The sequence below is a fragment of the Capricornis sumatraensis genome, chromosome 11 (assembly GCF_032405125.1).
Source record: "Capricornis sumatraensis isolate serow.1 chromosome 11, serow.2, whole genome shotgun sequence".
In the NCBI taxonomy this organism is placed as follows: domain Eukaryota; kingdom Metazoa; phylum Chordata; class Mammalia; order Artiodactyla; family Bovidae; genus Capricornis; species Capricornis sumatraensis.
This window is the reverse complement of record NC_091079.1, coordinates 81,567,873-81,584,092: the sequence shown is the minus strand read 5'-3', so window position 1 is coordinate 81,584,092 and position 16,220 is coordinate 81,567,873. Positions and strand designations below refer to the sequence as shown.

The 16,220-nt window shown below is 43.6% G+C and overlaps 1 protein-coding gene across 3 annotated transcripts in view; it reads right to left on the bottom strand.

Moving 5' to 3' along the window:
* The window catches only part of NCALD (neurocalcin delta), a 348,265-nt gene that overhangs the window by 18,654 nt on the left and 313,391 nt on the right, over positions 1-16,220 (bottom strand). For all 3 annotated transcript variants that reach the window (XM_068983366.1, XM_068983367.1, XM_068983368.1), the window contains one exon: positions 3,188-3,584. In XM_068983366.1, coding sequence (XP_068839467.1) covers positions 3,188-3,565 — 378 coding nt within the window. In that variant the 5' untranslated portion in view covers positions 3,566-3,584. The remainder of the gene's footprint in view (positions 1-3,187; positions 3,585-16,220) is intronic.

Below are 16,220 nucleotides of genomic sequence, written 5' to 3'. Positions count from 1 at the left end.
CAGTAGTACAGGGAGTGTCTATTTTCCTCTTTATATTTTTCCCCGGTGCTGGCTATCTAGTAGGTGTTTTACCACAGGTGTGGAAGGAGTTTGTGAATAATTCTTGATTTCTATAATCCCACGTAATGGGGACCGTCCTCCCTGGCTGGGGATCTACATCTTCAGTACTGGCCACCACACCACTGCAGCCAGGAGAACTGTGAAAAAGTGTTAAACACGTGAAAACAAGATGGTTGATGGGGAAAAAAAATTTTTTTTCTTAGATCTCAATCAGGAAGCAATTCTCTCCAAAAAGAAGGTACCCATCCCATTCACCGCAGGGAGGCAGGGAACGAGGGCAGAGCACCACACTCCCAGGTAAAAAGGAGAGACAAAAGAAGGCTAATTAAAATTGCACGCTCAAGCAGTCGTGTCTGACTCTGTGACTCCATGGACAGAAGTCCACCAGGCTCCTCTGTTTATGGAATTTTCCAGGCAAGAATATTGCAGTGGGTAGCCATTTCCTTCACCAGGGGATCTTCTAGACCCAGGGATCGAACCTGCTTCTCCTGCACTGGCATGCGGCTTCTTTAACACTGAGTCACCTGGAAAGCCCAAATTAAAATTAAAAGCCACATTTTAAATTTGAAGTTTTGTTTAAGTAGCAAAGGTTCAGAACAATTGGAGAGGTGCAAAGATAGGGGGCACCCTTCACTCACTTCAGAGGTACATTTGGAAAAACAATTTGGCAGACTGTCTCAAGAGTCTTAGAAAGAAATGCTTATTCCCTTTGGCCCAGTAATTGCACTTCTGGGAATCCATTCTTAGGAAATAATCCTAAATATAGAAAAAGCTTCATGCATAAGAATCACGTATTTGTTATTTCATTTTTAAAGCTATAGTGTTATGTATAACAAAGACTGGATACAACTTAAATATCCAATAAGGGAAAATTAGGTACGTTATGCTATGTTGTATGACTATTATGCAGCCTTTAAAATGTTTGTATTGAAAGTTTCAGTAGTATAAGAAATGCTTATGTTTTAATTATGTTAAGTGAAAAATGGCAAGGTACAGAATTTCACATGCATTATGAAATCAATTAGATATTTTTAAATACATGGAAATAGAACCAGGAAGACATATTAGAAAATTATTAGCAATGATTCCCTTTGTAGGTGAAATGGGATTATGGAGAATTTTTCTTTTTCTTTTCTTTTCTTCTATACTCCCTATATTTTTATGTGAGTGTGTGTGTTGGTCGCTCAGTCATGTCCGACTCTTTGTGACTCCAAGGACTGTATATAGCCAGCAAGCTTCTCTGTGCATGGAATTCTCCAGGCAAGAATACTGGAGTGGGTAGCCATTCCCTTCTCCAGGGGATCTTCCCGAGGCAGGGATCAAACCCAGGTCTCCTGCATTGCAGGCAGAATTTTTACTGTCTGAGCCACCAGGGAAGCCCTATATTTTTATAGTAGACATTATATTTTTCATATATTTATCCTTGGGGAAAGAGAGAAATCCTTTATTCTTTGTTTTAAGATTCTTGTCTCTGGGGTATCCATTCAACACAACTTATTCAGACAGTTACTGTTTGGAGGCGAGGGAAAGCCACTGGTGGCCCAGGCAGAAAGGAGAGGGGGCTGGAGGATCTGGGAGAGCTCGTCTGGTTTCCTGACTGCCCCGGGGGTCTCAGTCCCACTCTCAGGAGCAGACCCCGGGCCTCAGCCACAGGCTCAACAGCAGGTGAGCCTTGTTGCTCTCCCCCAGGCTCCGTCCTCAGTTCCTGTAACCCTGTTTCCCATGGATCCTTAAAAGCAGGTGTCACACACCTCCACCCTCATCCCCTCCTTACTGTAATGTAGCTGAGCTCTTTCTGTCCCCTGTCTCTTCGTATTACACCCTCTGCCACCGTTCCAGCACCCACTAGGTCTCCCGGGGGCTGCAGCTCTATCTCTGAACCCAGCCTGTCCTGGGATGAAGCCTCTGAGATGAGCCCTCCAGGAAGCCAGATGACCACTTTCTTGTGCCTGCTACTTCCTGCCAGATACTTCCTTCGTGTGTCCCACACACCTGCCAAAATGCAGCCTCCTCCCCGGGCTGCTCGCCCGCGTAGGTGTTTTTCCTGCAGCCGAGGCTCTTCTGACCGCCCCTACGCTGTGTTTCAGTCTCCGGAGCTTGGTCTCCGGGCCCCACCCTCTGCTGACGAAGCTGTCGCTGCCATGCCTGTGGCTCCTTCAGCTCCTCCTCTGCAAAGCTTGCTGGGACCCCACAGGAAAATGTGGCCAACACTAGGGCCCCTTTTCTTGTTCTTTTAGGAAATTCACTCTGCGTGAGTGGTTTGGGGAAATAAAATGGAGAACTTCCCATTAAAGTGATGGAGGCCTTGATTCTGCACTGTTCATATCTCTGATGAGACAGAAACTAGACTAGAGATCTCTACTTTTATTCAAGAGTCTAGGGAATTCCCTGATAGTCCAGAGGTTAGGACTTGGCAGTTTCACTGCAGGGGCTTGGGTTTGATCCCTGGTCAGGGAATTAAGATCCCCCAAACTGTGCCTTTTGACCAAGAAAAAAAAAGTCTAATAAAGTTGGAAATTAATGCTGCTGCTGATAATTAGTTATATATATGTATATAACTGGCCCTGTGCTAAGCACTGAACAAGGAGAATCGATCTAAAAATAATCCCACAGCAGTGGGTACTTTTGTGGTTCCATTTTACAGATAAGGACACTGAGGGCTTACTTAGGTGAACTAACTTGGTTAAAGTCACAGACATAGTGACTGAAAGAGGCAGGATTTGAAGTCAGGTCAGAGTTTGGTCATAAACATTACTCGAGGCTCTGGGTCCAAGCAGGTCATTGCAATGAGTGGATGGAGTGCCCCCAGTGATCACGACCACCTGAGGAGTATGTGTCCCTCAGTAGGGGAGAGTCACCGCAAAGCCCCTGGTGACCTATTCCAGAATGTGGGTCTAGTGTTGGCAGAGCTCCTGAGTTCCCAGGAGATGCTAACCAGTCTGCATTGCTATGTGTAATCTCCGGGTTTCATATATGGGTTCCACATTTTCAAAGACTCTGACTAGCTGAAATTAATGCCCAGGCAGGCCACCAGCTTGTAATCTCTCCACTAAGCTATACTGTGGGCTTTCGAGTGCTTCCTGTGACTCGCACTCTCCCCTTTGTAAAAAGGGCAGGGGCTACGTACCTGCACAATCTCGAGCATCTCTGCCTTGCTGATGTAGCCATTTCCGTCTAGGTCATACATGCTGAAGGCCCATTTCAGCTTCTGCTCCAGCTTCCCCCTTGACGTTACGCTCAGGGCTATGATGAATTCTCTAAAGTCTATCGTCCCATCTCCATTGGCATCGAAGGTGCGGAAGACGTGCTCTGCAAACTTGGAAGCATCCCCGTAAGGGAAAAAGTTCCCGTAAATTTTCTTAAACTCCTCCATTGACAAGTGTCCGCTGGGGCAGTCTCTCAAGAAGCCTTTGTACCATTCCTGGATCTCGTGCTCCGTGAAGTCCGTGCTTTCCAGCAAGTCTTGCATGACCTCTGGGCGCAGCTTGCTGTTCTGTTTTCCCATCTTGACAGCAAGAATTCAGCTGCAGACAGAAAAGAATACAATATAGAGAGTTTCCTAAACCTGTTCTTCAGAGGCACATTTTATAATCTGTGATTATTCTTTTGGGAAAAAGAAAAGAAAGTGTGACTTCAATAACACAGTCTAGGGCTTTCCAACCTTGTGGTCAGCCCAACAAAATGTAGAAAGAGGGGCTGGCAGAAGATGCAGAGCAGAAATATCAGTGAAAACTGATACTTCTTTGACATAGAGCCAAATAAAAGACAGGAGATTTATAATGAAAAAGAAAGACACACACAGACACACACACACAGAAATGATTACTTAGTGCTGCCTTATCTATTTGCAAGAGGTTGAGCCTGGCTTTAGAAAGACCAGGGTTCTAATACCCAAACCAAGTATTAGTAGGGGGAATTAAAGGAAAGGAACAAAGAGAGAGAGCAAAAGAGATAATGTCACATGCTTTAGAGTATTTGCAAATAAAGTGCTTGGGTATTTTCTGAATATTATAAAGACAGACATAAGTAAGGGAAGTAGAAACTCATCTAATTCCATTAAACGCTACCAAGCTTGGTCAGTTATTTAAAGCGAAAAAGTCAAATCACTGCCAACACTGTGTTTATAAAGTAAAGATGATGTTTCATAAGGTTATGTCCTATGGTTGTGGCTTATGAAACTGGCCAAATTTTTCTTTTTAAGATACAAAAAACTTCATATTTTCTTGTCACGGTAATAGCACATCCATAGTAAAATAGCTAACAACACAGCAATACACAGAGGAAAGTCAGCATCATTTCAAATCTTAACACTTGAACACTGCCAGCAATTTGGTGTGTGTCCTTCTAGATTTTTCATGTGTACCCTTATCTAAAATGCTATTAATATATGTTTTAATATGTTTGTATTTCAAAAAACAAGAAAATATACCCTTTGTTACTTATTTTAAAACTTAATATAAAGTGGGGAATAAAGGCAACTTTTATTAGAAAAAACCCTGTAATTACCATCTTCCCATTCACAGAGCCAGTCAATATTAACCACATGCCATACATCAGGGATGTTTCTGGCACTGTGGATGCAAAAAGTAAGATGCGACCCTTCTCCTTAAGGGACACCCAGCTGCTTATATCTGGAAGGGGGGGTGGTGGCAGTGAGAGGACAACACAATAAACATTCAAAAGGCGGTATCAGGGGAATGGACGTGGTGCCGTGGAAATACATGGACAGGACCCCCGAGCCAAAGGGGGATCTGCGTGCTATCAGGGAGGCCTTGTTGGAGGAGGTGAGCTTAGTTCCCATATCCAAAGTCTTATGATATAAGCATAGTAAAGGTAAGTCCCTTCTAACAAAGGGGCTCTACACTTGTATTTTACATTTTTTTTGTATTGGAAACTTACAGAATATATAAAAGATTTTAACCCTCATTTTAATAACGATTCCCAATTTCTTTGGGATTTTCACTTTGTGGTGTTTGTTTATGTCTGCCCCTCTCCCAGTGCAGGGTGAGCCCCTTGAGATGGAGTCTTGTTGAGGTTACTCTGTCTCCCTAGGGCCCACCATATATAACTTAGGTGAATGAAGAGATGACTCAGATAAATAATTACAACATGGAAATATGGAATAATCTTCTTGGAAAAGGAGTCTTTTTGCTCCAAAGATGAGGCTCTGGCTTTCAGAACGTTATTTGAGACACTAAAGCTATTTGGTAGTTAAGACTCGGTCTTGGGATCTCTTTTCTTCACTTCTCCACTAGTTTTATTGAGACATAACTGACATAGAACATTGCATAAGTTTAAGGCATATGACATAAGACCCGATATATGTTTATACTGGGAAATGGTCACCATAGTAAATCTGGTTAACACCCATACCCTCACATGGTTACAGAAATTTTTCTTCTGTTGAGAACTTTTAAGATCTACTCTCTTAGCATCTTCCAAATATACAATACAGTACTGTTAATGATGCTGGTGCTGAAGCTGAAGCTTCAATACTTTGGCCCCCTGATGCGAAGAACCGACTCATTGGAAAAGACCCTGATGCTGGGAAAGATTGAAGGCAGGAGGAGAAGGGGACGACAGAAGATGATATCGTTGGATGGCATCACCGACTCTATGTACATGAGTTTGAGCTAACTCCAGGAGATAGTGAAGGACAAGGAGGCTTGCCATGCTGCAGTCCATGGGGTTGCAAAGAGTTGGACACAACTTAGTGACTGAACAACAACAAATTGTTAACTGTAGTTACCATGCTGTATGATGCATGCCCAGAACTTACCTGAGGCTTTTACTTGTTGACCACCTTCACTGAACTCCCCCTCCCCTCACCCTTGGGATCTGTAAAAACTGAATTGCCTGTGTGCCTATCTGTTGCCACCACTATAAACTCCTTGAAGGCAGGGAAACTTCTCTCATTATATGCACAGTTCAGGAAATGACAAGCAATCCTTGTGACTTGCCAAGGTGATTGATTTTGCTCCCTGAGTTCTGCACAGAGCAGAATCAGCCCTGCTCTGTCTCTGAGGCAGGTGCCCCAGGAAGGTGGAACAACAATTCTGTTCCCATCAGCATGACCAACAGCTGCCTGAAGGAGCTCACTTTCAGAGGTGACACTCTACGGAGAATCAGACCAATGTCATTTTACGTAAGAGCAAAAGTAAACCACAGCTCCAAGCACAACACAAACAGAATTTATAAACTGAACCTTTCAATAACTTTCACTTCCCTCTTGCATCTTTTTTTCTCCCCCCTTAAGAAAAAAAGTGAAGCAGGAGAGACTGGTTTGTATTAGAATTTCAAAACTGCATTTAGTTGCTAAGTTGGCAATTTGCCAGAGGCAAGAATTCAGAAACACAAGGTAATACATAATACATGGATTTATAGAGCTCCGAAACATTTTATGGAATTTACAAGTAATGCTGAGTTTTCCTTTTGGGGAGTGCTTTAGAGAAGAGCCCTTTGGTGTGGCATTCAATCAAATCACTGTGAGAACCCTTTGGTTCTGTGCAAATCACTGAGTGCAAGGCCTTGGGAAAAAAATGCCACTTTGATATTAAAATCTGCTCTCTTAAAGAATGATTTATTTCCCAGGATGTAAAAAGCACTGTTTCTTAAAAACCGAACTTGAGTTCCTTTCCCAATGTTTAAAAAGTGTGTCTCATTTATTAGCTGTTTTTGCACTAGAAACAAATTGCTTCAACATTTTGGCTAAGGCTCCCACTGAGACTGATCTGTGTGCAGCTATTTTTCCCGTAAACAGTAATTAAACCACATTTACAAATTCATTAGCACAGAAAGGCCATAACACAAACAAGGCAGAAGAGCATGGAATAAGTTATCTGGGAAGCGGGTGTTTGCAATTTAGGCCAGAATTTGTTTCAGTAGATAACTACAAACACTTTACTAAGTATGATATCCGAACTTGAGGGAACCATCTGGACATGGTTAGGCCGTACAACAAAAATCTCCGGGGACAAAAGGTATCGTTTCTTCCTTTGAGGGAGAGAGGGAAGGATAGAAAATGCCTGACAATACCTTTTTCTTTTGGAAGACAGGAATTTTGTAGGAATTGAAGGATCGGGGAGGGGACCTTAAGGGAAATGCTACATTAATTAGCAGTCTAAAGAAAACAAATCATCCAGAGAGGTTTCACCTCAGGTCAAATCCTTTTAATTGCTCCATTCGGTCATTAAAATGTTTATTTTGTGCCAGTAGAACAGGGCATGGAATAAAAATGCTCGGGTTCAAAGACTGGCTCTATTGTTGACCAGCTCTTGGGTAATTCGCTTCAATTCTTAGCACACTTCAGTTTTCTCATGTGTGAAATGAGGTCAGTTGTTTGAGTTCTTATCTCACTGATTCGATGTGAGAATTAAACGAGACAGTCACATATGTAAACTTCCAGCGTTGAGTCAGGGACAGATGCTCCGGCAGTGAAAACTACAACTTACTCCTTTTTTTTTTTAATGAGTGAATTTAAATATTAAAGGTAAAGTGGTGTGAAACTAGAATTTGTTTTTTTTCTCTGTTAAGAGGACAACATTTTTATTTTATTATTATTAAACTTTGCATTTTGTATTGTAGTATAGCTGATTAACAATGCTGTGATTGTTTCAAGTGGACAGCAAAGGAACTCAGCTATACATACGCTGTATCCCATCCCTGACTGCACCTCATACATCACTCTCCTGAGCCTTCACAGCCACTCTGAGGGATAGGTAGGGCAGATTCCACTCTTTTATGAGAAAGAGAGAGAAAGAAGAAAAGGAAGAAAGAAAACTCAGAGAGGCACAGTGACTTGTCCTGAGTCCCACAGCTTGTGAGTGAGGGAGACAGACAGGAAGCTCAATTTGCATGCGACTGTCAAGTGTCTTTTTTTTAAATTGTGTCTGACTAGCTTCAGAGACAAGCAAATAAAGAAATTAAGACAAAAGCTTTATAAAATGCCAGAAAGCAGTAGTTAAGAGGGAAGAAAGTGTTAGTTGCTCAGTCGTATCTGTCTCTTTGCGACCCCATGGATTGTATAGTCTGCCAGACTCCTCCGTCCCTGGGATTCTCCAGGCAAGAATACTGGAGTAGGGAGCCATTCCCTTCTCCAGGAGATCTTCCTGACCCAGGGATTGAACCTGGGTCTCCTGCATTGCAGGCAGATTCTTTATGGTCTGAGAGAACCTGCATGCCAGTGGAGGAGACATAAGAGATGTGAGTTGGATCCCTGGGTTGGGAAGATCCCCTGGCATCTTCCCAAGTGTGTATGGCAATACACTCCAGTATTCTTGCCTGGAGAATCCCATGAACAGAGAAGCCTGGCAGGCTACAGTCCATGGGGTTGCAAACAGTCGGACACGACTGAAGCAGTTTAGCACACAGGCCATCAGGGAAGCCCAAGAGGAGAGAGATAACACACCCATTCCACAAATATGGGCAAAGTGTCTATCAGGAGGGAGGCATGGCTCGGGGCACTGGGGATTCAGCCGGGAACAGACAGGCAAAACTCCTGTCCTCGTGGAGACTACAGCCTCTTGGGAAGAGATACACAGTCAATAAGTGAAATATGAGGAGATGTGCCACGGAGAATAGCAGAGTGGGTGGGGAATGCCAGGAGTGGGTGGGTGGGTGTTAACACTTTAAATAAAAAGCCCCATTAAGAAAGTGATGTGTGAAAAAGACCAGGGAGGTAGGGATGTAGCCATGGAGATGACTGGGAGAAGACTATTCCAGGCAGAGAAAACAGCAGATGAGAAGGTCTTCACGGGAGAGTGCTTAGCACACTCAAGGACAGGGCTGGAACAAGGGTGGGAAGAAACAAAGGATATGAGATCAGAAGAGCAACGAGGACTAGATGATGTGCGACCAGGAGGGAACCGTGAGCTCTGGCTTGCACTCTGAGTGAGATGCAGCCATTGCAGGATTCTTAGCAGAGAAGTGCTAGGAGAGATTTATATTCTAACAGGGTCTTGCTGTTGTGTGGACAGAAAGCTAAAGAAGGATAAGGGCAGCAGTGGGAAGACCACTGCAATGACCCAGGCAAGAGAGGATGGTGGGTGAAGCCAGGGGAGCAGAGGAGGTGAGAATTGCTGGGATTCGGCACCGCTGGCAAGGTGGAAGCTGACAGCTACTGAAATAAGAAAAATGCAGGAGAAGCAGGGCTTAGGGGTGAGGTAGGGGACTTCGCTGTGTGCGTTTGTTAATTCTCAGATGCTGACCGGAGATGTTGAGCAGGTAGTTGGATGTGTCTACAGTTAGAGAAAGTGGTCCAGGAGGCTATTTACATTTGGGAGTCATCAGCATATAGATCGTATTTACAGCCAAAGACTGGAAGTGAATGAGGATAGGAAAGAAGAGAGGATAAGCACCAAGCCCTTGGTCACCCTGCCATTTAGAATCTTTGCCAACAGAAAGAGGAGAAGGCACCAGCAAGGGAGAAGAAGGACGGGCAGACACAGAGGCTGAGACCACATTCTCCACTGTCTCGTCCTTCACGCCAGCTCAAGGGGGCTCATGAACGTGCTAAAGGCAGCCGCACAGGAGGGCTGGGCTCCTGGTTTCCTCTGGACCTTGTGCTGTCTCCTCCACCCCAGCCTGTCCTGTCTCCCTAGAGGTTGTCATCTTGTGCCCAGTTGTTCACTCCCAAACCCAAGGACTCACCCGCGATTTCCTTCACTTTTGTTCCATAAGCAGGAGCTGTCCAAACTTGCCTCTGTCTCTAAAATTTGTCCCAGATCCATTCACTTGCACATCTCTACTGTCATGCCTCAGTCTGAACCTCCATCACCTCCTTCTTGAACATCTATAACACCCTCTTCTCTGGATTCTCTCTTCACTTTTATCCTCCTTCTCCCTGCCTGGCTGTCCACTCAGATCCCCAGAGTGAGTTTATAAAAACATAAAACAGACCAGGTCCCTCCTCTGCTTAAAGCTTTATGTGGCCTTCCTAACACACAGAGAACAACAACCCAGACTTCCTCCTGTGGCTCAAAGGCTCTGAGCTACCCTGGCCATCCCTGACTTCCTTTCAGTCCCCCTTGCCCAGATACTCTGACCTCCTGCATGCTCCAGCTTTTACCTCTTAAAGACTTTTGCTTCAGAGCCTTGAAGAATACATAGATAGGTGTATATAAAGTAATATATATATATATAATTTTTTACTTTTTATACTTTCTTGACTTCATGTCATGGCCATCTTCATTTCATCTTCCCCATCTCACGTGGGATCTCATTCACCAACCAGGGATTGAATCTGTGCCCTCCTACACTGGAAGATCAGAGTCTTAATCACTGGACCACCAGGGAAGTCCCTTGAAAAATACTTTTACGTAGCAATTGGGTCCTCAGCACTTTCAAGTTCATATACCCTGTAAGATCATTCTATGTACCTATCTACTATAAGATGCATATATAATATATATTCATCTGTGTTGAATCTCAACTGCATTTAATTAAATGAAACACACATGTATTCTATTAGACACCAGCATTCTGTTATTCAGTAGTTTAACCTGAGATGGGCAATGTGAAATTTCCCAACTTATTTTGGGAAACATCCAGTCATCCAGTGTCCAAAATATAAATCTGGGGTTAATACTGACCACAGATGACAAAGGAAAAATACACAAGACACCAAACCACCAACAAAAGACCACGCACAGGAATCTAAACTATGAAGTTAACTTTCCATCTAAAAAGAACTAAAAAAGGAATAACCCCTAGAAATGATGCTGCAGGGAAAGAAAATGGCGAGGAGGATCAACCTTTCGACATGCACATGCTCCTGTCTATATATTTTGTATCTGGGGAGTGGAAAGAGCTGCAGCATTTCATTTCTGCCATTCCTCATAAGGTTCCAAAACTCGGTCAGTTAATTCTCAACCCCCAGAGTTAGATTTTCCAGGGAAAAAGTCCATAACTTAACCTGGACAGTCTGGTTAACCTCAGAGGAAGTTGCAATGCAAACTGCACTGAGTTCTTCTAAAACAGAATTTACAAGAAATTAGCAACTAAAGTCACATTTAGCTGCAGCAAGGAACATAGAGCTCACAGTGGTTTCCGAAAGAGGCCAGGTTAATTAAAATGTTTGCCTCTTTGGAACATGCAACCTTGTCCTCTAAGAGTTGCTTTGAATTTCCAACCAATGGAATGTCTAAATTATGAAAACATAACTAAAAAAAGGCTCCTAAAATGTAAGGAAGGAAATGATAAAAGTTATAGGTTAATGGGAGGAAGCATTCATTTACCATGACCGAGACATCATTGTTTTGGCCATCTGAATTTTACAGGCGGCTAAAATCCAGCAAATTCATTTCAAGGTCAGTTGTCCTTACTTCTCACTGGGAGGAAAAAAAATGACTCAATAAAAACCTGAAGAGCACAATGCTTCAGAAATTTCTCTTCAGTGGAATTTGCCTCTCAGTGGGAGTTTGAAAGGAGACCATATATATAAACTGACATATTTATATATAGTGAGCAAATTAGGAAATGAAATGCAGTGGGGCAGAAAGAGAAAAAAAATTAAAATATTACAGAAGGAGAAGTACTCTTGCCTGGAAAATCCTATGGACAGAGGAGCCTACTGGGCTATAGTCCATGGGGTTGCAGAGAGTCGGATGCAACTTAGCAACTTAAAAACAAAAAAACCAACACTCTCGATAGCTTAGTTGCCTTGACCAGAGAATGCTCTGCCTGCCAGTCTTTGGTGAGATGGGCTCCTATGAGGAAGCAAGACATCCTTGCTTCCTCATCTGGATCGCAAAATGGCTTTGCTGGAACTGCCTGAAATCTGTCATGAAGTCACTGCCTGCAGGGAGGCCTTCTTCCTGAAGAGAATGGGGTGTTTGAACCCACATCTCCTGCTTGTCTGGTCATACCTGTAACACCTGGTCACACACCTGCACTCGCTCCCCCCGCAGAGAGGTGACAGGCGTGAGATGAGAACTTGACTGGTTCAAAAGAGACTGTGAGCCTAGAGCCTTCGTAGGCTCTGAGCTAAAGCCCACAAAACCCCTCCAGTCTTCCCAGGGTGCGCAGTGGTCACGGACTCTGAAATATCTGGGCCCTGGTTCTACAGAGCCTGAATTTCAGACTAGACAGGGCCTGGCCTTGGGCTTTTTTTCCAAGTTTTATTTTCCATAAAAAATAAAGTACAACCCACATTATTGCCAATAAAACATATATTTCTGATAGACTCTGAGTAGAACATTATCCAGCAACAACCCTTTCCCTCGTCTCCCAAAATGGAAATATTTTTAGTTCTGCTGACTGCTAAAGTACTACATTACTATTGCAGAAAATGTAAGCAATAAAGGGATACCAGAACGAGAATGTGAACACCCTCACTCTGATCCAACAGTATTCCATAAGAAATAACCACTACTAACAGTTTTATGGAGAAGGAAATGGCAACCCGCTCCAGTGTTCTTGCCTGGAGAATCCCAGGGACAGGGGAGCCTGGTGGGCTGCCGTCTCTGGGGTTGCACAGAGTCAGGCATGACTGAAGCGACTTAGCAGCAGTAGCAGCAGCAACAGTTTTATGTATATATAACAGTTTTATAAATATATACATATATAAATTATACATTTAAATGCATATATATGAAATCTGTGGGGCTTCGCTGGTGGCTCAGTGGTAAAGAATTTGCAGGCAATGCAGGAAATGCAGGTTCAATCTCTGGGTCAGGAAGATCCCCTGAAGAAGGAAATGGTAACCCACTTCAGTATTCTTGCCTGGAAAATCCTATGGACTGAGGAGTCTGGTGGGCTACAGTCACAAAAGAGTTGGACACGACTTAGAGACTAAACAATATGAACTCTGTACACGCTAACCATAAATGGGATTGTTTTTACTTAAAAACATATTGTGGATATTCTTCCATGTGGATGTATCTCATCTTTTAAAATTGTTGAATTTTGATTAGTTGATTCAACAGATGGTATTGAACACTGACCTAGGGCCAAGCATTGATCAGCTGATAGGATACTTAGTAACATGAGGCTCACAGTTCACTGCACGACATTTGCTTAACCAAGCACGCCGATGGTCATTCCGGTTGACCCCACTTTTCTTTGACTCCCTCGGCATTTTACCTTGGTCATGGTTCCTGGATTCCTCGGGCAGTATTTTTTACAAACAGGTTCTTGATGTCATTGACAAGTACTACGATCTCTAGACACTCCCTTATGGTTTCATCAAACCAGCCTTTACATGCCAACCATGTATTCTGTAAGGGTTTATACACCAGCTAGGATTAGAATTGAATCGGATTTGGAATTGGACTTGGAATTTCACCCCACCCCCTCAGCCTGTGTTACAGGCACACACATGCAAGTTTGACATTAGTTATTCTTGTGCCTAGGAGGCCAAGGCCACGTTCACCCTGGTCTTTAAAGAGTGCTCTACTGTCACCATGTAAATGCCCCCTTTTAGCCTAAAGACTATTTTATGCACACAGCACTCTAAATCCTCCCCTGGTCAATACTCACCTCCTGACTTTTCTTGCCCACTCCTTCCTCCTTACTTCAAGTCCAGCTAATGGCTGACTCCCCCGACACCCCTCTCAGATTGCCAGCAATTGGAGGTGAACTTACATTGCAAGCTTAAAGTGCCCTTAGGTAAGTGGCCTTGAGTAAATGGACAGGGGCCATACTAAACCACACGCAGAAACTACAAAGCTGATCCAACAAAAGACACTGTCCGAGTGCCTGAAGTCAAGGGCTTCCGATGAAGTGCACGGGTCCTCTTGCCATCAGCACACCTGGCCAGCAGACCACAGCATCAGAGCTGCCTGTCTGGGCCACCTCGTGCCAGACGCAGGGAGGAAAAGAGGGGGAAGCTCTGAGGGCCCCCATGCATTCTCCAGGGCTGTACAGGCTAAGACCCTACCTTGGCTGACTTCCATGGAATTCCTAAGTGATACATTTCTGCTTAGCTAGATGTACTAAGTATTCTCTGATTTATTTATTTATCTGTCTAGCTATTGGCCTTGTGGCATGGCAGGCGGGATCTTCGTTCCCCAACCAAGATCGAACCTGTGCCTCCGGCAGTGGCAGTGTGCAGCCTCAAGCGCTGGACTGCCAGGGAAGTCCAACAGTCTCTTATTTGAAAGACAAGAATGACTACTTTGAGTTTTGATAAGACCACAAAACAGAAGACTGAGCCAGCAAGGACTCCGGAGGCCAAACGGATCAGCTACAGGGATCCAGGCCTCCTCACATAACCCGCAGCCAGAGGCACACAAGAAGCTCCAGTCTCCATTTGTAGACATTCTCCAGGGGCCACAAATGCATTCGGCTAATTGATGCAAGCGCCTCCACAGAGTCTAAGAATAGTTCTTAATTCTTTTTTATTTATTCAGCAAACATGTGTTTAACATCTACTGTTTCCTGGCTTGAAATGAATATTCCTACAAAAATAGCATCCTACATAAGATAGGGAAAGGAAGCGAGGGAGTCTGGGATTCCAGTTGCAGCTCAGAGCATTTTCATTAATACTGCATCTTTACAATTCTTCTGTGGAGTTGATGAGAGGGATGTTATATCTTGGTTTTACTCCAAGGGGCTAAGAGGGACTTTGAGAAGTTAACCATAGTGACAAATTCATGCAGCTAGTGGCCCCAGGGGAGTAGTGTGGGAACCACCCTCCCCACTTCCATCCCTCCCACATCTCTGGCTAGGTCACTTTTGGTATTTGAATGCTTCTGTTGGAAGGTACTGATCAATCAGTCTGTATCCTGGCCAATGTGGCTGAAATATTAACGCTCGTCCATCAGACTTATGTACAAGTAAGAAGTCCAATAACTGAATGACAAGGAGAGACTGTGAAGTACCTTTTCTTCACTTCTTGCAATTTTTGCATCCCCCAGCAAGACGTATGGAAAGAGAATTGGACTTGGTGGCAGAGGAAGTGAACTGAAGTCCTTATTGTAGTCCAGTGTTATGTGACTTTGGAAAAGTCATCTGACCTCCCTAAGGTCTCATTCCTCTACAGCAAAATAGACATAGTGATACCTCTTCATGTGGCTGTTTGGTGAAAATACGAAATGAGAAAAAGAAAGTCTGACGAGTGAGGGAAAACTCAGCACTGTGTCTGGCATCTAGTAGGTGCTCAGAAAACATTGACTATTAATCTGAGAGAGCTAAGGATTCAGCTTGGTGGGCTGTTTACAAAGAGGAGCCGTCCAGAGCTCGGAACATTATACCCCTTGCTTTAGCTTCATGAAGAATTAGAACAAAAGCAAGAATGTGACACGAGAGAATGAAAGAAAGAGAATGACTGCTAGCTTTCTGCCTGACTTTCCCCTTGGATCACTTGCCAGATAGGAAAGACATTTGGGATCTGCACCCAGAGAGGACTCTTGCCAGACCCCTGGCTGAATGTTTTCTCTGCATAGCAGTCATTATTCTAACCAGAAATTAAGCAAAGAAGTCCGATTGGAGAAGCAGCTGATGGTGAGTAGGACACATTTTTTCTCTGGTTTCCTTCCTGAGGCTGGGACGTACAACTGGGGCAGAATCCTCTTCAGAGGAGCCCCATGGCAATGGGAAGATCAGCCTTCCTGCAGTGGGATGGTCTGGCTTGTGCAAGAGGGACTTGTAACCTGTTCTCAGGGTCTGGCTGGATAAGAATGTAATTTTCAGAACTGGATACCACTGAAAAAACAGGATATCAATGACTGATTGAATCAATTCTTTTTTACCTGGAGGAAGAAATGATTCTTTGCTGCTTTATTACTTTTTTTAAAAACCATCTTTTCTAAGATCAGAGGTGAAAAAGAAATAAATTGGTTTTTTTTTTTTAATAAGACCATTTATCATTAGGGCAGAAAAAAATGGCCATAGGAAAATCCTTGTCTCGCAACTTATTTCCAATTACTGCCACCATTTCTTAATGCAGACCTTATCTCTCATCTGAATTCAGAAATATTAACTGTTCTCCAGTCTTAAGACTCTGCATCTGATTATGTCATTTCTCAAAAATCTTCCATGTTCCATATTGATGACAGATTAGAGGTGAAAGCCCATTGCTTGGTCCTCAGCAGCCTTAAGGTTGTACCCCAACCTCATCAGAACCACAAAATTTGTCATTCTAACCCTCAACTTGACACATTTATTTTCACTCCAGTCCTCACAGTGGTCCAGGGAATGAAGCTCCCGAGAAAATAAAACTT